This window comes from Danio rerio, chromosome 15, assembly GCF_049306965.1.
Source record: "Danio rerio strain Tuebingen ecotype United States chromosome 15, GRCz12tu, whole genome shotgun sequence".
NCBI classification, from domain to species: Eukaryota; Metazoa; Chordata; class Actinopteri; order Cypriniformes; family Danionidae; genus Danio; species Danio rerio.
In genome coordinates this window covers 6,874,262-6,892,500 of record NC_133190.1, presented here as the reverse complement: position 1 = coordinate 6,892,500, position 18,239 = coordinate 6,874,262, and the positions used below count along the sequence as shown (strand labels likewise).

General features: G+C 38.2%; 1 protein-coding gene across 3 annotated transcripts in view; it reads left to right on the top strand.

Annotated features, from left to right (window-relative positions):
• atm (ATM serine/threonine kinase) overlaps window positions 1-18,239 on the top strand; it is a 537,450-nt gene that overhangs the window by 54,832 nt on the left and 464,379 nt on the right. For 2 of the 3 annotated variants that reach the window (XM_073924330.1, XM_002664557.5), the window contains exons 25-34: window positions 292-535; window positions 5,736-5,842; window positions 7,523-7,649; window positions 7,743-7,942; window positions 10,149-10,323; window positions 12,982-13,146; window positions 16,622-16,754; window positions 17,161-17,256; window positions 17,762-17,933; window positions 18,084-18,225. In XM_073924330.1, the coding sequence (XP_073780431.1) occupies window positions 292-535; window positions 5,736-5,842; window positions 7,523-7,649; window positions 7,743-7,942; window positions 10,149-10,323; window positions 12,982-13,146; window positions 16,622-16,754; window positions 17,161-17,256; window positions 17,762-17,933; window positions 18,084-18,225 (1,561 nt within the window). Of the gene's footprint in view, window positions 1-291; window positions 970-5,735; window positions 5,843-7,522; window positions 7,650-7,742; window positions 7,943-10,148; window positions 10,324-12,981; window positions 13,147-16,621; window positions 16,755-17,160; window positions 17,257-17,761; window positions 17,934-18,083; window positions 18,226-18,239 lie in introns of all 3 variants that reach the window. The other variant, XR_012391237.1, reaches the window with a different exon arrangement.

Here is an 18,239-nt window from a genome sequence, read left to right as displayed (position 1 = left end):
GAGCGCTCTCTCTCCCCGCTCCGCTGATTCTGTCAGTGTACAGCGGTCGGCGCGGGCCACAAAATATTGCACTGAGGGCCGCAAATGGCCCGCGGGCTGCGAGTTTGAGACCCCTGATTTAAACAAAGGCACAAAGGTTGACCAATAACGATGGAGAAAAAAAAAGGACAGAATGTGAGCAATCAAGGTTCCTGCCCAGCTGAGACAGCTGTGTTTTTAATGTGTTTTAAGAGTTTTTATGATATATTATTGTGCAGTTATTATTCTGTAATTATGTTTTTTAATTCCTAGGTCATCCTATCATGTGCTGATCCCACACCTGGTCTTCCTGAATGACTTTGAGGGGGTGAAATCCATTGGAGATCACCTGGGTCAGGACTGGAAACAGCTGCTGGCTAAATGTTTTCCCAAAATCATGGTGAACATCCTGCCTCACTTTGCTCTTGCTGGACAAGACACACATGTGGCGCAGCAGAGGGAGAAAGCACACAGAGTATATGACATACTGAAGAACAGCAACTGCCTGGGAAAACAGGTCAGGAAATAGATTTTAGCATTACAGACTACACCACAGTTAAAACTTTCTATGAAGCATTAAATTCTAAGGACTTATAAGTGTATTCTCGATGTGTTAAAATGCATTTGGTTATGTGTTATATAATCTCATTAATAATCATAACAATAATTATTATACTTGTAATTATACAAACGTAATTTTATCCATCTAATAAATGATATATCCCATGATTTGGTATGCTCTGGTTTCCTAAATTTCATAGTTTAACCTGTTTGAGTTTTTTTTTAATCTTTCCTGTTTCCTGTTGAACAAAAACGGGAGATATTTTGAATAATGATGGAAATCTGTAATCATCGAGATCCACAGTATTTGTTTTCTGTTATGGAGGTCAATAGTTACCCATTTCTAATTTTTTTCAAAATATCTAATAAATAACTTATAAATAAATAACTGTAACTCATAAAGGTTTGGAACCACTTGAGGGAAAGTTAATATTGTAAATTTTATTTTTGTGTGAGCAAAATAATTTCTCTTTAAGTGTAAGTGTAGTAGTTCTATATAAAAGGAAACAACAGATTATAAGTTAATGAACACTGTAAATTTGATATAGGAGTTTTATAACACGATCTTATATGCATCTTACTGTTATTTAGGTTGCCTAATTGATGTATTTTATTTATATACTGTTATTTATATTTATGTGCAATCTATTGCTCTTTTTGTGAGCATATATATTTAAATCTAATGAATGCTTATATTAAATATAATAATTATTTAAGTAAATTTTAAATTAAGTTTTTTTTAATGTGACAACATATTGCTAAAGTGATTTGAAGGGATTATGCATGCTTGATAATGCATTAAGAATACTCTTATAAAGCACTATAAACATAGGCTTCATAGAAAGTGTAACCTAATCATTTATATAAAGTATTTACTGAAAGTATTCAGACCCCCTTACATTTTTCACTCTGTCAGGGTTTGTGGTGGGGAAAAGGGGTGAAGACTTAATATGGGTTTTATTTATAATAAAATTTTAAAAAAGGCAAAATAAACTACCCAGAGACGGAAATTTTTACCAAAACACACAAACAAACTTTAGGGCAGGCTGGTATAGGGATAGGGCTACAAACGATGACGAACAGGCACAGGACAGCAAACATGAGGAGAGTATAAGCAGAAATAAATTAACACAAACAGGGGAACCTAATAATCTAATAATGGGTTAACAAGGAGGGTGGGACTAGACAACAGACGAGAGAGCACATGACACAAAAAGACAACACAAGCCATGCGCTCACATAAAACGAGACTAGAACTCGGAGCCAATGAGAGAACTCATTAACCGCGTGTTCATATGACAACACAAGCACACGGTGCATGTAAACATGCACCACGTGCTTAACACAACATCAACAGAAGACTGAACGTGAGACACGAGTACACGATGAATGAAAACACTCACCGTGGACTCACACACGCAGCGTGCATGTTTCATCCCAGCGCCAAACAAAGCCGAAACCAAATAGACGTGGAACACCACGCTGCAGACAGATGAACACCAGGATGAGAGTGCGCATTCGCAAACACACCCTGACCTCACGCGCCCGGATCAAGTGGAAACGGGCTCACAAATGGCATTCATACAGAGACACACACACAAAAGGACAAAAGCAGTGCCCGACCCGAGAGAACTCAAGTCGAGCACAACACAAGACATTGCAGGACTAGCGTCTAGACTCTGCCACTAAAACAAGAATTACCAAGACCAGAGTGGCAGAACCCTGACACACTTTTTATTATTGCCACGGTCACCAGCGATCCAGCTTTGCAGATTGCTAACAGACTACAAATCTGCCATTACATGAACTACACATCCAGTCATGCACCGCTTACACGCACCTGTTCCTCATTCCGTTAATAACACACACTCACGGCTGGGAGCTGCTGATGAACTGTTAAGATTGACTTTAAATACAGTGCACACACACACACACACACACACACACACACACATACACCTCTTTTGGAGTCTTGTTCATCTGTTACTGTAATCTGTACGACGCATTTCTTTTGCCTTGCTTTACCGTGTTTTGATCCCCGCCTTGTTTGTTTGTTTATGTTGTCTGCTGCTTGCCTGTACTGACCATTCGCCTTTATATTGACCAAGACTCTGGATTCCCTGTATACATCTGTTTGCCCCTGTGTTGACCATTGCTTGCCTGATCATCTCTGTGTAATAAACCTGCATTTGGATCCGCACTCCTTTATTCATGGTCCCCTCACATTACAGATATATTGCAGCCATTTGCTAAAATCAGTTAAGTTTAAATACTTTTTTCCTCAATAATGTATCCACAGCACCTCATATCGACAGAAAAATACTGAATTTTTGCAGATTTATTAAAAAAGAAAAACTGAAATATTACACGGTCCTAAGTGTTCAGAGCTTTTGTATTCAGTATTTAGTAGAAGCACCCTTTTGATCTAATACAGCCATGAGTCTTTTTGGTAAAGATTCAATAATTTTTTCACACATGGATTTGCGAATCCTCTGCCATTCCTACTTGCAGATTCTCTACAGTTCTGTCAGGTTGGATAGTAAACGTTGGTGGACAGCCATTTTTAGGTCTTTCCAGAGATGCTCAATTGGGTTAAAGTCAGGGATTTGGCTGGGCCATTCTTTTTTATTTTGGCTGTGTGCTTAGGGTCATTGTTTTGTTAGAAGGTACACCTTCGGCCCAGTCTGAAGTCCTTAGCACTCCAGGATATCCCTGTATGGCCACATTCGTCTTTCCCTCCATTTCAACCAGTCGTCCTGTCCCTGCAGCTGAAAAACAACCCCGTAGCATAATGCTGCCACAACCATGCTTCACTGTTGGGACTGTATTGGGCAGGTGATGAGCAGTGCTTGGTTTTCTCAACACATACCGCTTAGAACCAAGGCCAAAAAAGTTTCATCCGACCAGAGAATACTTTTTGATGGTTGACTTTCTACAACTTTCTCCCTTCTCCCAACTGCATCTTTGGAGCTCAGCCTCATTGATCTTTGGGGTCTTCTTTACCGCTCTCACACAGGCTCTTCTACCATGAAAACTCAGATTGGCCAGGCAACCAGCTCTAGAAAGGGTTCTGGTCGTCCAAAATGTCTTCCATTTAAAGTTTATGGAAGCTCTTAGGAACCTGAAGTGCGGCAGAAATGTTTTTGCAACCTTGACCAGATCTGCGCCTTTCCACAATCCTGTCTCTGAGCTCTAGGAAGGGTTCTGGTCGTCCCAAGTGTCTTTATTTAAGGCTTATGGAGGCCCTTAGGAACCTTAAGTGCGGCAGAAATGTTTTTGTAACCTTGACCAGATCTTTGCCTTGCCTCAATCCTGTCTCTGAGCTCTTCAGGCAATTCCTTTGACCTTATGATTCTCATTTGCTCTGACATGAATTGTGAGCTTTAAGGTCTTATATTGACCTTATTCTTCAATGCAAAAGTGCGCCCATTTTTCAGTTGACTATGGGAGAAATGACTAGGAATAATAAACAGCAAAAAAAACGGTCAAACTACTTGCTCTGCAAACAAGTGTTTGCACGACTACACAGACAAAGTAGAATAATATAATAAGAAAATATCAGTTTGCAACATCAAGCAGCATAACGAGCTATTTTTAACGTCTTAAAATGAATGGAAGTGAATGAGACCGGAAGTCTCGAGCCCTCTCGTACGCAAACAATAATGTGAATAGACAAGTGTGTGGCTTTCCTTATCAAGGTCAATCAGTATAATCAAAACAGCTGGAATCAAATGAAGGTGTAGAACCATCTCAAGGATGATCAGAAGAAATGGACAGCAACCCAGTTGAACATATACGTGTCATAGCAAAGGGCCTGAATACTTTAAACCAGGGGTCACCAATGTGAGTCATGGAGGGCCGGTGTCCCTGCAGGGTTTAGCTCCAGCTTGCTTCAACACACCTGGCTGGGTGTTTCAAGTATACCTAGTAAGACCTTGATAAGCTCATTCAGGTGTGTTTGATTAGGGTTGAAGCTAAAATCTGCAAGACACTGGCCCTCCAGGAACAAGTTAGTTGACCCCTGCTTTAAACCATGTGATATTTCAGTTTTATTTTTATAAATCTGCAAAAATGTCAACAATTCATTCATTTATTCATTTTCAATTGCGATTGTATTTTGATGATTTTCTGCATGATTTCCTCCAAGTTTTGCATTCGGGTTTCAATTTCTTCAATACGATTCTCTGCGTGGCTGATTCTTTGATTAGCCTTATTTAATTTGGTTTTGATTTCATCCAACTGGCGGTTGTTGTCCTTCCGAAAGTCTTGAATTTCCTCCAGCATTTGTTCCAGATTGATATGCGTGTTGTCGGGGTTACTAGACGGTTGACGATTAGCATTGTGTTGCTGTGCTAACGCATGTGTTCCCGCGGCGCCTACTTGCTGTCTGCCTTCAATTTCCACGAGTTCTGTGTTGGTTTTCCTGCTCTTTTCTCTCGTTTCCATTGTTGTCCCACTATTATCGATTATTTTGTAGCAGTTTGGGGTATTTCTCAAGTTTAAGTTGGGTTTTTAATATCTTCGTCGGAGGATACGATGCACTATGCTGCCATTCCCTCACTCGGCGGAACCGGAAGCCCCATTTATTCATTTTCTTTTCGGCTTAGTCCCTTTATTAATCTGGGGTCACCACTGCGGAATGAGCCGCCAACTTGTCTAGCATACGTTTTACGCAACGGATGTCCTTCCAGCTGCAACCCATCTCTGAAAAACATCCATACACACTCATTCACACGTAAACACTACAGACAATTTAGCTTGCCCAATTCACCTGTACCGCATGTCTTTGGACTGTGGGGGAAATCGGAGCACCCGGAGGAAACCCACGCCAATGCGGGGAGAACATGCAAACTCCACACATAAACTCCAACTGATCCAGCCGAGGCTCGAACCAGCGACCTTCTTGCTGTGAGGTGACAGCACTGCCTACTGCGCCACAGCGTTGCCCCTAAAAATTTCAAAAATTCTGTGTTTTTCTGTCAATATGGGGTGCTTTGTGTGCATTAATGAGGAAAAAATTAACTTAAATGATTTAAGCTAATGGCTGCAATCTAACAAAGAGTGAAAAATGTAAGGGGGTCTTAATACTTTCTGTGCCCACTGTACATTCTTGAAATCATGGAATGCGTTAAATGATTTCTTTTTTCTTTCTTTAGCAAATTGACAGTTTAATTTGCAACAATCTGCCTGACATTGTGGTGGAGCTTTTAATGACACTCCATGAGACAGCAGGAGATAAAGGAGACCTCCAGAAATTTACTGGGTATGTGTATTGTATTTATAAATATATTGTGATTTACAGATTCTTACAGGAATTGTACAGGATTAATACAGGAAACCTGTATACCTACTCCAGAAATTGCAGTTATTATAAATAAGACTCTCCACATTTATTTTTGTGTTTCCTATAATTTGTGTTTCCTGAAATCTTGTTAAAGACTTTGATTGGCGCAGATTATCTGGTAATGTGAGTCGTTTAACGACAGTATCTCGCACCTCGCCTCCCCAATCTTATCAATCTTGTTTGATATTCAGGATTTTAAATCAGGATTTTAGAAAGGATTTTAAAACATATTCCGCATCACCAAAGCCAAGAACTGGGTAGAATCGTGTTGGTTTTAGTAAATAAATATAGTCTACATCATTTTTACTAAACTTGAATTATCAATTTTTATTATCCAGATTTACCGTTATTCTTATACCGGTGTGCAGATATTTATAACACGTGTAGCTGGGTAAAACGTTGCCAGTTATATCCATAAACCAAAGTGATTAAACATTTTAAATAGTTTTTAGTTTTTTTTTTTCTGTGATGGGTACTTTGTTTTATTATTATGTTTTTTAATGTAAAATAAAACGAAACCAAAAATTGCCAAACAAATAAATATATATTTTTTTCCTGTTAAAGAATGTACAATGGTTTGAAGGAAAACGACTGTCAGTTTTTAACCATTCTTCTGAAAAAAATCAACATGCTTGCCTTTTCTGGCAGAAGTCGGTACCTTTCTTGATATATTGTGCTACCTGCAGTTGAAAATACCCTCTTTGAGTTGCAAAATGCAGTTAATTGAGATAATGTTTTCGATTTCTCAATAACACATTCACCTAAATTATTTAACTGCGTTTTGGGAGTTAGCTCTGTTCTTAAAACAGTTTTGGAGCATCTTGCAATGTAAAAATAAGCTGCTTTTTTTATAATATCTTAATAAGCATAGTTTATTATTAGGCTATTCATAGGCTATATTTGTAAATGTACAGTAATGTAAAAGCATTTTTAATGTTTAGGCTGTATTTAGGCTATTGCAGGAGAAAATATTGTTTTTATTGTAACCGAATGTGTGTGTTTATTTAACTACTAATGTTATACTAATTTAGGTGACTGACTGCTGGCATAACGATGTGGATAATAAGGTTACCGTTTGTAGCTAGGCAGTCAAAATTTTGTCATTTGTCTTTCTGCAGTTAATGTACGTTTGAAAGATACTTTCACTTAGCCAGATTGCTTGCGTTTCCGCTTATACAAGAAAACAACTGGTTGCTGTTGTTGCAACGGACATTGTCGCTGTCCACCCGGGAAATACTTATGAGGGTGCGTGAAGACAGCCAAGAACTGTGAAGGGTTTTATACTTGATGCGCTCACCGGAAACACAAGAATTTCTCATGTGGGATTTCCAACCGTGCAGACGAATATCAAATATCGCAACTTAGATAAGGTTGGTCAGTTAAATTATGCTACTGTAAGAAGTGTTTATTTAGAAATAGTTCTCCAGTACCGATAGCAGAACCGTTAACGTCCAAGCTTATCGATACTTCGGTCTAATGTGGCACCGATACCGATAAAGTACTGAGTTTCGGTACCCATCCCTAGTCATCATCTATTGAAAAAATGACTACATCTGAATCTAATGCAATTTCATAAGACAGCTCTATTTTTGTCTTCAGAGAGCTGGATCCTGCTCCAAACCCACCATTCTTCAGCTCATATGTGATCAAAGCCACACTGGATTACCTGAGCAAATGTCACAGTGCCAACCACAAATCTCTGGTTGCCATCCTGTCCAAGACTCCAGTGAGCCTACTTCTAATAATTATATAATCACAATTAAATACCCAGCGAGTCAACGACTGCTTTGGCGCTAAGTCTGTGTTCTGTATGTTTCAGATGTCCATTCAGAGAATTCTGGTCGCAGTCTGTCAGAAGGCCGACGAGACCACCAATGCCTACGAGAGGCACCGCATACTGATGATGTACCATTTATTTGTCAGCCTGCTGCTCAAGGAGGTGAAGGATGGGCTTGGTGGAGCCTGGGCGTTTGTGCTGCGGGACATCATCTATACGCTCATTCACCACATCAACAGCAGGTCTGCTTGCATTTTTCAGCATGCTTTAGGGTTGTAAAGGTTGTGTTTCTGCCAAGTTCACAATTTTTTAAACATTTTCAAACAACATTGAATGTTCAAACATTCAAACAACGTCACATCTTAAGGCTGAATTATACTGCGTTGAGTGATGCCTTGCACGTAGCCGTGCATTTATACTTCTGCATTCTGTTTGTGTTGCTCTGACAATTTCACTTCTAAAACGCTTACTGGTTGGGTCGAGTTTCTTCATGGGTTTATTGTTTACAATTGAAATACCTGTAATACTAGCTCACTGTACACGTAGCTCACACTTGCTCATTAGGAGGCGGGATCCAGCATACATGCAACAAATTTAATCATAGAGTAAACACAAAACAAAAGTATCTATTAGGGATGGGTATCAATCAGGTTTTTTTGCCCTCGAATCAGAGTTTAAGTCATTTGATTTTAAGAGCCCTATCATACACCTGGCGCAAGGCGCGACACAATTGTTGTTTGCTAGTTTTGGCTCGATGCAAGTGACCACTGCTATGCTGATGATACCCAGCTATACCTCTCTTTTCATCCTGATGATTCCTCGGTTCCAGCTCGCATCTCAGCCTGCCTGTTGGATATTTCACACTGGATGAAAGATCATCATCTTCAGCTGAACCTCGCAAAAACGGAAATGCTTGTAGTTTCTGCCAACCCGACTCTACACCATAACTTTTCAATCCAGATGGATGGGGCAACCATTACTGCATCCAAAATGGTGAAAAGCCTTGGAGTAACGATTGATGACCAACTAAACTTCTCTGACCACATTTCTAGAACTGCTTGATCGTGCAGATTCGCACTCTATAACATCAGAAAGATCCGACCCTTCTTATCTAAACATGCAGCTAAACTCCTTGTTCAAGCTCTTGTTCTCTCCAAACTGGATTACTGCAACTCTCTATTAGCTGGGCTTCCAGCTAACTCTATCAAGCCTCTTCAGCTTCTCCAGAACGCAGCAGCATGAGTGGTCTTTAATGAACCTAAAAGAGCACATGTCACTCCGCTGCTAGTCCGTTTGCACTGGCTGCCAGTTGCTGCTCGCATCAAATTCAAAGCTCTGATGTTTGCCTACAAAGCGACTTCTGGCTTTGCTCCTTCTTATCTGCTCTCACTTCTGCAGATCTATGTGCCCTCCAGAAACTTGCCTTTTGTGAATGAACGTCGCCTCGTGGTTCCATCCCAAAGAGGGAAGAAATCACTTTCGCTCACGCTCACGCTCAATCTGCCCAGTTGGTGGAATGAACTCCCTAACTGCATCAGAACAGCAGAGTCACTCGCTGTTTTCAAGAAACGACTAAAAACTCAACTATTTAGTCTCCACTTCACTTCCTAATCTGCAATTGCCTCTCTGAATATCACACTAACTGTACCAAAAAAAAAAAAAAAATACTAATACTACTAATACTTTCCTTAGACTTTACAGACCTGAAACTTGCCTATAGCACTTATTCATTGTTGCTCTTAGTTGTGTAAATTGCTTCCTTGTCCTCATTTGTAAGTCGCTTTGGATAGAAGCGTCTGCTAAATGACTAAATGTAAATGTAAATGTTTTGCACCACGCTGTTTAAATAGCAAATGTATTTGCGCTCATATGTGCGCCCATGATGGGCGTTCTGGTCTAAAAAAGGAGGTGTGTTAAGACAGTGGTTCCCAACCTTTTTTTGCCTGAGACCCCCTTTTTGCCCAGAAAATATCGTAAGGCCCCCCTCCACATTTAATGATATAATCGCTCATATACGTTTTAGTAATGATGACAAAGAATGTTGTTTTCAAACAAACGGCATGTTTATTATGTAGGTGGGAATAGATTTTTTTTAAAATCTAGATTAATCTAGATTAAAATGGCTCATTTGAATTCTGCCGAAGGCATTCAGAATATGTGTGCTACCAAAATAATAAGTCTTTGAGAATGGGTTTCTCAAGCCAGGTGGCGCATTAGACCAGGGGTTCATCTCCGGTTTCCAAATTGCATCACAAACTGCTTGAGAAACTGTTGAACTGAACTGAATGAAATGTTTACGAGTTAAAGTGAAACTGCCGAACTGCAGTTAAAATCAGGCCTCCTGCTGATTTGATTCAGAAGGGCACTCTTTACACCTGCAAAGTAGAAACCCTTATTTTGTAGCTGCCAGCTAATTTCAAATGATTGAGGTCTTGTCTTTTGCTGCAGATCATCTCAGCAGGATGAAGTGTCCACTCGCAGTCTCTCCCTCTGCTGTGACCTGCTGTCGCTGGTCTGTCAGACGGCTGTGGAATACTGCGACGATGCTCTAGAGAGCCACCTGCAGGTCATTGTGGGTACTCTCACAGCACAGGTCACTGAACAATCTGCAATATCTGAGCAGGTGAGACAGCACAGAAAATGTGAAGTGCATGTGGTTCACAAGAAATAGAGATCTCCAAAAGCTTCCAAGGAGTCCTTAATATTAAATGAAATAAGATAAAATAAGCTTTAAATTAAGAACCAACATTTTTAGAGTTATACCAGGAAATATTTTTGTAAGATTGTTTTTGGCGAACCCTAAAACTGTGAGGAAAAATTTATAAATAAGTTATAACAAAAATAATCCAATAAAAGCAAAACATTCCACTTCATTTTATGGACACTATTTACCAAATAAAGTTGTTAATATTATTATTTTAAACAAATGTAATATAGTACATAAATAAAACATTGCTTGGAAATATAGAATTATTATTATTAATTTTTATAGTAATGATTGCAGATGTGGAATTATGGAAATTGAAATAATTATTTCTCTTAAATTTATTTAAGAGACTAATGTTTTCTGATTATACACATAATTAAAGTATTTTTAATTTTAAAGTCATAAAGTTCACTGATTTGCTGAAATGTATAGTTTTTTTTTTATATTTTATTTTCTTGCCAGTAGGATTTCAAGTCACTGTTCTTTTTTGTTTCGAGTTGTGACATGGCGTCAGTGTTGGTCAACATTATATCATTTACAAAATAATTACATTTTTAAATTTTATTTATTTATCCGGATCTCTATTACCTCTCTATTATCTCTTATTACTACCTTGGTAGTGGCTATTCTTCCTTGGGTCCATCGAACACAACATTACATTAATACATAACAACAAAGACCAATAAAAACATTCAAATACAAAACTCATGCATAACATCCAGATCACCAATTCACTTAATATTGTGCCATTAAGTAATTCTTAAAGGATTTTTTAAACCTCATTTTACTTGTTAAAAAGCATGTAATGTCTGATAGCAAATCATTCAATGTTTTCATTCCTTTATGCATCACAGTGTGTTGCTTTGCATTAGTTTAAAAAAAAATACTTTTAAAGGTGCAGTAGGTTATCTGCCAAAATGCTAACCGCTTAGTAGAGCTGCACAATTAATCGTTAAAAGATCGCGATCTCGATTCAACCCCCCAGACGATCTTAATCCAGCATTTCTACAATTCTGTCAATCATATTTTCAAGTTCAGGAGAGAAGAAAAGGCGGCTGCACGAGTCTTTTCATTGTTTCACACACGTTGCTCAGCGACATTAGCTCCTCCAAATGATGTTGAATTAGTCACGTACTATATTTATAATGTATAATTCACCTAAAAAATGTCATTTTTGTCTTAATATAATGATGTTTTCGCAATCGGGAAATCACACGTGACGTGAGCTGCTGACCGTGAGCTGTTATCACACAGAGGGCGCGTGTTAATAGCCCATAAATAATTCTATTTATTTACTTGAGTAAATGTGTAAATATGAATTTATTCAGTTTTTATTCAGTAATTTATTACTTTTTATTCAATATATTAAGATTTTAGTTATGATACTCCGCTGGATACTCCCAAAATAATTCCGCAGAAATCCGCAGATTTTTACCAAAATTCTCTGCAGAAATAGCAAAAAATCTGCAGATTCCGTCTGGCCCTGCTTAAGACTCACTTATTTTCTGAATGCTTCGCTTCTGATCTGCCAAACTGACTACTTTATTTGATCCACCACTACTCTGCTCATATGTCTCTTAGGTCTTGTTTGTGTAATTACAGTTTGTTATATTTGACCTCATGTATGTTTGTTTATCTTTTTGTTGCATTCCTTGTAAAGTGTCCTTAAGCTCTGGAAAGGCGCTATATAAATAAAAATTATTATTATTATTATTATTATTACCAATTTATCGTTCTGTTTTGACCACTTTAGCCTACTATCAAGATAAACTCCTGTGGAAATATAAATTTATATCATCTAATTTCAAATTAACAATAATCTACATCTAACTAAAAAGTTATATTCTTTGGTTTTTAATTATATAATTTCATTAACATCCCAGCTAGGAGGGACATTTAACCTTTATCTTTCTGATTACAGGCTAAGCCAAAGTAATGCAAATTGTCAGTTTCACAGCATGGGGTGTCTATTGTTTTCTCTTTTCGATCAAATGGTCAGGCGGTTTCTGTCTCCAGAACATGATGAGATTAGACCTGAGAAGCAGTTTACCCTGCCGACCACAACCCTTAATTTGCATGCTTTGTTTAGACATATCCCTTCCTCCTAAGAACACAATATAGCCATGAAATCTTTGTCTTAATTCAGACTAATTCAGACTTGTGTGAGACTTGTGAGAGACTTGTGAAAGAACTTGCAGACTGCGGACCTCTAGTAGTCTCTTGCAGACACATTGGACACCTTAAAGACGCTGTATGACTGCAGATTAACCAACACGTCTCAATAAAGGAATTCTGCTTGTTCCGAGTCTCCTGGACTGGGTTCTTCTCTCTTTTTCACTCATTTATTTTTTTTCAACACTCCAAAAAGCCTAATTTCCTCTACCTGTTCAATAGGCACACTCATTACAGACTAATTTAACTGTGGTTTACATTTGAATCGAAAGTTCGATCCAAACAAAATACATTAAAAAAAGAAAGTGTAAATGTACAATATATCTTACAAGAGTGATATGCTGTATGATTTGAATGTTTTTTTCCCTTCATGTTTTTAATTATGCATGTGTATGGATATAGGTTCTCAGTCTCCTGAGGTTCTTGGTTATGGAAAACCCAGAGAACAGGATGTTGAGAAAGTCCATCCCCTTGCTGGAGCCTTTCCCTGAGCAGCCAAACTTCGCAGAGCTCAGAGCTGCCCAACATGCTCTCAAATACAGCTCAGGAGCTTTCACTCTCAGACAGGTCAACAACAACCACAGAAACACTGCGTAGACTAGGCATGGGCCGATATAAGATGCTGACGGTATGATAACCGTGGATAAAATTGTCATGGTTTCACGGTATCGCCATATTGCGATTATAAGTTTTCTAAATATCTGGGTGAAAAAAAAAATCCCTTTTGAACACAATATATTTTATTTTGAGAAACATTTGAAATATTTTGGAAGAGTAAACGTGTCAGGCTAAATGAACTATTGACTTCTGCTGTCTTTATTTTTTTCTGAACAAATTTGAAACAATTCAAGAACAGATTTTTACCATTTAAAATGGCATCTTTAGAAATCTTTTCTGCTGAAGATACTTCTGTCCTAAAGAACAAAACAACACAAAAAAAAAACATAAATAAAAAATGGTACAAATATCTTAGGAATGGTATCGCAGAAAGTTTTGATGGTTTTAAAACCTTGACTTTTCCAAACCGCGGTATACCTTGGTTATCGTCCCATGCCTAGCGTAGACCCCTATTATCTATCATAATATGTAGTGCTGCATGTTTAACATTAAAGAGATCGTTCACCCCAAAATGAAAATGTACTCAATATTGACTCACCCTCAAGTAACTTTTCTTTATTCTGTTAAACAAAAGAATATATGCTGAAAAAAGCAGAAAACATGAAACCATTGACTTTCACAGTTAGAAAAATAAATACAATCAGGGCTTGACATTAACTTTTTTGATCACCAGCCACTGTGGCTAGTAGATTTCCAACATTACTAGCTACTTGCCATTTTCACTAGCCACAATTTTCTTTGCTTGGAAAATATATTTTATATTAATAGATGTGATGTGACCTTGAAATGCTAAAATGACTTGATTTAGATGTTGTGTTGTCCACATGCTTAATTTCACTAGTCCACAGGAATGCTTGATTGATGCTTGACTGTCTACTGCAGGTCACTACATTTCATTTATTTCACTGTTTGTGTGTGTTGTGTATGAGCTTGCTCACAGTGCATGAGCAAATGGGTTGTGTAGCAGTGCAATTGGTTTTTATTTCACATGACTTTTTTAGGGCTCAAAATTAAGGATTTTTCAAATTTATCTTTGACTTTGACCATACCAAAAATAAATAATTATTTCTTAGCCACACATTTTAAATGTGTAAAAAACAAACAAACAAGCAAATATATAGCTGTATACATGCACTTTTTATTCAACAAAACTTTTTTTTTTTTTTTTTTTTTTAAATTGACATTTAAAAAGATCTTCTGTCATGTGTCTAAAATATAAACAGTAATATGTCCTGGCTAAAGGTCTCAGATCAGCAGTTACATAAACGGGGAGTTAATCTCATATCAAAACAATGTTATTGTAAAGGATGATAATTAAACTATATTAACAGAAATAACTGTATTAGGTAAAGAAAACAGGTAAAAACATACCACGAGTGATAATGAAAGGATGATCACCTGCCTGAGAATAGTTAAAACGAAAGCAGTGACTGCTGCTGCTTACAAAATGTTTGCTGCTTTCACGAGCATCGCTGTTTGTCTAGTCTATTTCAAAGAGAACCGATCGCGCCAGTTGAGCTCCCTTTACACATGGTTGATTTGCACAAGTAAACCGGAGCGCGCACGCTTTTTAACAGTCGCGCGCATCACATCACCTGTGCACATTTGCACGCATATTGAGCCATCCCTATTGTTGAACCCTGCTTTTAGAAAACTACAATGTAAACATTATTTCCAATCAGCCAAAGTGGCTGGTGGAAGCGGCTGTCTAACCCGCCATAGCTTAAATCTACCCAAATTTGGCGCGTTGGCGGGTGTTAATGTAAAGCCCTGAATACAATGAAATTCAATGGTTACAGGTTAACAGCTTTGATCAAGACATCTAATTTTGTGTTCAACAAGCTGTTGGAATATTTAGTCAATTCCATGCATGTTCAATAAAAAAGGCCAGGAGAGGTTTTTCTTCAATGTTTAACATATTAACAATTTATTGGATACAACTGAATTCACAGAATTCTGTTACCCTCAGTGCAAGGCAAGAGTTATATTCATGGGTACGCAACAAGTTTCATTTCCTGATTCATGCTTTTATACGTAGCTGATATTAACAGGTGAAGTTTAGTGGAATTCGTCACTCGTCAATCTTTCTCCAGTCCTCCATTGGCCGCACCCATACATACATCCTCTTTTTTTTTTAAGAATTATCTGCACAACGTCAAAAAAAACTTACAGGAAGTTTTGCTGCTGAGCTCAAGTTAATTTTAGACAATCAGGCCTTTGCATGTCTATCAGCTCCATCTACTTCTGCCAAAATGCTTCATTAGTATGCAAAACATATCACACTCGAGAATAATTTAAGTTAATATATCACCTTTAACCAATACAAATACAATTGTTTACTGAAAATAAAAAAGAATTTTGTAATTCCTTTTTTTCCCCAACAAAGATTTGTAACAAGTAAAAAGTGAGTAAATGATGACAGAATTTTCATTTTTGGGTGAACTATACCTTTAAAGAGGGGGTCCACAATGTTTTTTTCAAGGTTTGATTATGTTTATAGGGTGCAAAGCAATGTGTGTTTGTGATTAATTTGTAAAAAATCACGTTATTTGTTCACAAATCTTACCATCGTTATATACAGCTACTGAGCTAACATGGAAACAATCATCATATTTCCTGGTTCCTCCTATTAGGCCCGCCCTCAAAGGGCTCTGATTAGTCGGCAAACCTAATGTGTTGTGATTGGTTGAGCAGCTTTACGTCACTTTGAAACGTCATGCCTCTCTTAGACTGTTATGGCAAGCCATTTTAGCATTCATACCCCTTACCACACTATATGGATAGTCAAAACAAAGGTTTAAATGCTAAAACGACTTGCCATAGACTGTAATTAATGTCAGTGAGGCCATATCAGTTTGAGCCTGAGTCAGACACAGAAAATGAAGAGGACACAGCTTAACCCATGCAAACGCAACTCTTGCGAGATGTTTCTAAATGGTATGGGGTTTTTTATGTTCGTTAGTGGGAGAGGCGGTGGCGGCGCCACAGGGAGCCTTCTGTACATAACATACTCCACTATTTTAATGTAAAACTCACGGAATGCTAACGCATACAGACACATTGCAGTCGCTGGTGACGATTGTGTTTGTAGCTAAATCATACCTGCCAAACTTACGTTTTTCGAGAGTCTCTCGTATTTCACACCCATCTTCTGCCACCCTTCCATTATGTTATTTCTTTTGGTAATCTTCCGTAATTTCATGCATTTTACACTCATAGATGTTGTTCATGCCCACACAGCAATATTACACATCAACTAAAGTTTAAAATATGATATCATAGTGGACCACCCCTTTAAGAAAATATAAGTCAGCTGGTGATCGTGGCAAGTTATTATGGTACTTGAAATCGATCATTTATACTTTTAACATTTTTCTACTCTTTATTTAATGTGCCTGCTTCTCCCTTTTTCCATCTTTTGCAGGAAATTGAGCATTTTCTGTCTGTTGCATCTTGTGATTCTTTGCCCTTGGCCCGTTTGGAGGGATTGAAAGATTTGAAAAGGCAGCTTCACAGCCATAAACAGCAGATTGGACAACTTTTGAAAGAATGCCATGGTCAGAATCATGACACTTTTCTAAACTATTACGCCTCATTCACACGGGGCTTTAGCGTCAAGGCTTGACAGTGGGCGTGTCTGAAGTTGGGGCTGACGCGATCGTCATAGCAGCGTCAGCCAATGAAATTCAGTCAGCAATATGCCACTGTCTAGCTGGTGTATTTGCTTACAGCGATCTGATTTGCTGACGCTTCCATCGGCGCTTGAAAAGTTGAGCTAGTCCCAACTTCTGCAGCGAGCAACGCCTCTGAAGCGGCGCCGACAGATCCACAATGCAGTTCGGCAATGCCTGACGTCACCCATTTAAAGTGAATGGGAAGTGTTGACGCTGACGCCCAGTGTGAATGGGGCGTTAGTAGTGTTACAATGCTTCATCTTAATATCTGCTATTTGTGTTTGTTTAGCTGATCTTGACAGCTGTATTCTGGTTAATCTGGTCCTCAACCTTCTTCAGCTCTGTAAAATCGCGGCTAACCACCCTGGTGGAGGAGACATCATGAGTAAGTAAAAAGTTCAGAACTCCTAAAATGGCTTGATGAGTTTTTTCGACAGCATATATCCTGAAGGCGGACCCCCTAGTTTTTCACGATTCCCCAATTGCAAAATCCATCGCAAAAGCAACAAAACGTTGCAAATTAAATGCAAAATAATCGCAAAGAAGGCTAAACAATTTCATAAAACATCCAATTCCAAACCATAAAATCTAATGATATTTATTTCAGTATGCAGTTTGCTTTCTTTTGCTTGTGTGTGAACAATAATGTTTTGTCAGTCGTGTTTCTAGATTCTAAGTTTAACATTTCACGCCTATTGAGATATTCTTATTGTCGAATCCTGCTTTTAAAAAAGGTTACATTTTGAAAATATTTTCTACCAGCCAAAGTGGCTATTGGGAGTGACTGTCTAACCAAGATGAAATCTACCCGCATTTAGTGGGTTGGTGGGTGTTAAGGTCAAGCTCTGGTTGTTTTAATTTGCTAAAGGTTTTTATTATTTTCTCGTCAGAGGCTGCTGGTCGGTGCCTGGGGGAACTTGGACCAGTTGACTTATCATCCATTGCTTTGCACCATGGGAAAGACCAGCTGTATGCTAGAGCAGCCAAACTGTTCCATAATGTCCCTCATCAGTGGATCTTCATTATCCTGAACTCCATGGACAATGCACTCACCAATCACAGGCACTTCATTACAATTTTTTTTGCGGATGCTCTACTTTCACACCAATTTAAGATTAATTTCAACAAAACTGAATGAAAAATAGTGCATTTATTCTCAATGTCACTGCACCAATTACAGCTCAATTCTCTTTTTACCCATTTTTATTTTAGTATTGCAGTGCGTCAGACTGCTGGCTTGTGTATAAAGGATATCTTGGCCACTCAGTCTGGGATTGAATTCGGGGAAATACATAAAAGTAAAAGGGATCCTTTGCTGGCATACCTAAACCCCTTTCGCTCTTCCAAGAAACGGGTAAACCACTTACA